Raw genomic sequence first — 4,204 nt, forward strand, 5'->3', positions numbered from 1 at the left:
GTTTCAGGTTATGAATTTTGTCATTTTTTCATTTCCCCACATAAGCGTGGAGGTACTTTGCTCACATATCCTTTGTTGGACCTTGTTTCTCTAGGGGCACTTTTTAAGAGCAAGCAAAGGCGTGTGAGTACTAGGACCAATGTGTAATTATCTTGGGTCTTTGTGTCCCAGATTTCTGCTCTATTGCAATAAAAATTTTCCTGGGATAAACGCAGCAGGAGATGGTTATTTTGGTTCTTGCTTTTAGAATATATATGTCCTAAATTCTTCTGCCCTCAGTAATCTCACATTTGCAAGCTCTCTGTTTTGAGTTGTTAATTCCAGCATATGATAATATTAGAGGTATATCTGGAGATTTCATCTTTGGAGCAAGGTTTCTGGAAATGTTTTTATAAAATAATTGTGGGCATCTTAAGGAAAAGCTCATTTGTAAATGTCCTATCACATATTCTTTTCTTATAAAGATTTTTCATTTTTGTAGAAAAAGCAGGGATTTTTCCAATTTAAATTTTGCTCTTTAATCTTAGTCACTTGGATAGTATTGTTTAGGAATTTGGGTTTTATTTGCAGGCAGTATTGATCTGTATGATCCTCTCCATCTCATAAAAATTCTTTATTGTCATTCTCTTTAGGGGCCTAAGTCCTACATAGTTACTTCAGCTCTCACTCTTCTATTGCTTTCCTGAAATGGAGCTGGTGTCATACTCAGTTAAGCTTCCCGAGCACTTTCAGAGTTTCATCTCTCTGACAACCGCTTTCTAATGATGTATTTTACTTAATAAAGCTTACAAGGGTAGGAGTGTCAGTTCCGTCTTAGACCAAATAAATGGTAAACTAATAAATACTGAAAAGAATTAGAATGAAAATTAAATAACAGTTAACTGTACTATCTTCTTTAATAGTCCTTGTATATAACGCTCCCATTATATTACAAATTTCCTGTCACAGGAATACATGGCAAATAGCTTGACCTGCTGCGTGCAGTCTTGGTGGCAATTTGTTTGGCCTGCTAGAATCATGACACTAATTTGGTAGAGTGTAACTAAATTTGTTTCACTTGTCCATTGTAATTGCTCCAGATGGGACTGAGATGGCGCTTTTAAACTCAAAGGGTATGGCTGACACAGGAGTGGAAGAAGAGGGCTAGTGCCTATGGTGCTCTGCCCAGAGGCAGCCATAGCAGTAGACATACCATCTGTCTTAGGCCACTTTTGGAATCTAATTTGGGTGATGATTCAGAAGATCGCAGTTAGATGCAAAAGTTTCATATAAAGTGGTGGTCAGAGGAAAATTTTTTGTGAGAGGGGCGAATTCAGAGTACCTGAAGTTAAGCACTTAAAATGAGTCTCCCCCTAAAGATGAAACTTACAGTTACAAAATAATAAAAACTTTCCCTTCCTGATATTGTGCAGTGCCACGAAAAAGGTAACTCCAGAGGCCACACCAGCTGCAACCTGATATCGACGAATCTAAATCTTTAATGCCTTCCCCACCCCGTGTGCCGTGCGTTCCTGATATGAATCATCTCAGAGCTAGGGGGAAACCCATCCAACTTCATGGCCAGAGCTCTTGGAGTTTCTGAGGGCTGTGGGGAGTGATGACATAAGCAACTATCTTAAGAGCAGGCTGGGGATCTAGACAGCTGTTCCCACATGGTAATCAAAAAGTTTTTAATTACACCACTAGTTGTTTCATTTCGTATTCAGTTCAAGGTGGAAAGATGATGAGGCCCCAGTCGCCATTTTAATATAGTTCCAAATTTCCTACGTACTTCTTAGGACCCCATCCTGTAAAATATTCATTGTCCAATGACTATATTGAATTCAGCAAGAATCTAAGATGCTTGTTCCCTTGGCAGGAAGCACTTAGCATCTTGATGGAGCCATTTAACCTGCACCCATTTTAATATCAAATTGATTTTGTCACAGAGTTGCTCTCAGATCACAGTTCATAGTAGGCAGTTGATAAGAAATTCATTCTAGCTGACTGAGACCAGATAAACAGAGCTAGAGGGCTATGAGAAAAAGTAATTTCCAAGCATTTATCCTGGCCGTGATGCAGCTCAGGGCCTATGCAACCAAATCTGGGACAAAGTAGCATCAGTGGGAGATTTTTAGTAATGAGCATTCTTTCACTTTCAGCATTTTAGAATTGTCAGGAGCTGGGGAGCAGGTGTCTGCTTAATACAATCTCTCTTGTTACCACTATTCATTTCCCTCCAATTATGTTAATCATAGTGGCACCAAACAGCTTCTCAGCTCCGCTCTCAGCCCTGGAACTGCTAGGGTAGGACCTCTGATGAGATGGACCAGACTTGTGCTTAAAGCATGCCGCCAGTGTCGAATTTTAACACAGACAACTTTTCTACTTGGAGTCTATGCACCTTCAAATTGGAGTTGGTTTCCTTTGTATTCTGCACTGACAGCAAAAATGTCCTTGTGTACTCCGAGAGATAAGCTTCCGCCTCACCGATCTGCTAATGTCCTCTCACTGCTCTGAAAAGGCCATTTCTGGAACGAAGGAGGAAACCTCTACGTCCTGCTGAAAAAAAAGAAGCCTTGGCATCTCTCCTAGCTGTCTCAAGCACTGAAGAGTACCGGAGTCAGCTGAAATAGTGCAAGTAAACCAAGGTGGAAAAGCACAATGATAGGAAAGGGGAAAAGATGGCAAAAGCCTCAGGGGAAAAATGGAATTGGTCTGGGCTGAGCAAAGAGTACCATGATCGTTTTGACCTGTATGCGAGCAAAACAAGTCTGAAATCAGTCCATTTTACCAGTCGGGCAGTACATAAATAACTCTTTTGCCCATTCTTATTTGAACAATTTTCAGTAAAAGCATGAGTGTTTACTCCTAAAATGCAGAATTCCATGATTAAGCCGAACAGAAAGCGTATGTCTGCCTCATCTTCACTAGAGAGTCCTCAGCACAGAGCGTTCTGGGCGCAGACACGGAGATGGGATTGACCCAGGGTGTCAGACCCCACTTAGCTTCTCTTAGGGCTGATGCAGCTCTCCATCCAAACCCTGCTTCTCCGGATCTTGCGTCCACGGCCCAGCTCACTGCAACATTTGGCCGCCACCTAGTGCTGAGAAAGAAAACTAGCCAGAAGACTGCTTTTCAGGGAAAAAAGCGACTGTTTGAATCACATTCTTCTGAAAACAAACTAAGGGAGTATGTGGCTTACATTGCCAGGCAAATGGGAATGATATGTGTGTGAAGTATGGAAATAGGGCGTATTCGGGAAGAAGGTGGGAAGAAGACGGGAAGACCCAAGACCTTACATTGTAAATTTGGAGTGATTTCTTTCTGGACTGTATATTACATGAGGCAGGGTTGTCCAGCAGCCAAGTTAGGGCACCTAGAGCTGGGGGTGACCGGAATGTATCAGCTGCTGTGGTCACAGCAAGTCACTACATTTCTGTCTCTCTGTTTGGCACGTGTAGACGAAACCTAACAGCATATGTGTGCGTGTGCGTGTGCCCGGGACTCTTCAGAACCGCGGAAGTACTAAACAGAGACACTGCTGTGTCTCTGCTGGAATCTTCTAGCTGTTGCGTTCGACTCTGAAAGAGCCACTTGCTTACAGAGTGACAGTACAAGGCCACGGTTAGTTGTGAAAGCGCTAACCCAGACGGGCACGTCATCGGGCATTTTCTACATCCCTATGTCTATGTTTAATTTACATGAGGAGTGGGAATGTTTATCCAGTAAAATATCGCATACGTGTCCTTGTTTACAGTAAAGTAGTACAAACCCACAGCATTTAATGGTGATCAATAGCAAAGCTGGGCCTTTTCTCACAGCTACTCCCCGTTTTGCGCTAGCCCCCCGTAGTTTCATTCAAGTGCCTTTCTCTGCCGCGTAGTTGTCCCTGACGTCGAACAGCACCGGTGGAAAACATCTGGCGGCTGAGCGGTCCATCAGGACGAAGTGTTATCTCGGCAATAAGAGGCTGTGCGCGGACAGCGGGCCGTCCTGCGGGAAATCGGAAGCTGGGTCACAAACACACCGCTCGCGCGGCGCTGCTTCCAACCGCTTCCTCCGCTCAGAAGAGTGGGAAACGCCGCCGGACGGGAGGAAGTAAACTGTGCCGCGCTTGGCGCCGAGTCGGCAGGGGAGCACGCGTGACTCCCCCGGCGGCTCTTCTCCCCCAGCGGGCGGCTGGCCAGTTCGGCGGGGCTTTTTGGGGGACAGCCCCAGCAAA

The 4,204-nt window shown here is 44.2% G+C and overlaps 1 protein-coding gene across 1 annotated transcript in view; it reads left to right on the plus strand.

Moving 5' to 3' along the window:
• The window catches only part of SSU72 (SSU72 RNA polymerase II CTD phosphatase homolog (S. cerevisiae)), a 36,767-nt gene that overhangs the window by 728 nt on the left and 31,835 nt on the right, over nt 1–4,204 (plus strand). Inside the window, exon 2 of the mRNA XM_009325255.1 lies at nt 3,866–4,080. Coding sequence (XP_009323530.1) covers nt 3,866–4,080 — 215 coding nt within the window. The remainder of the gene's footprint in view (nt 1–3,865; nt 4,081–4,204) is intronic.

This window comes from Pygoscelis adeliae, unplaced genomic scaffold (assembly GCF_000699105.1).
Source record: "Pygoscelis adeliae isolate BGI_AS28 unplaced genomic scaffold, ASM69910v1 Scaffold36, whole genome shotgun sequence".
NCBI classification, from domain to species: domain Eukaryota; kingdom Metazoa; phylum Chordata; class Aves; order Sphenisciformes; family Spheniscidae; genus Pygoscelis; species Pygoscelis adeliae.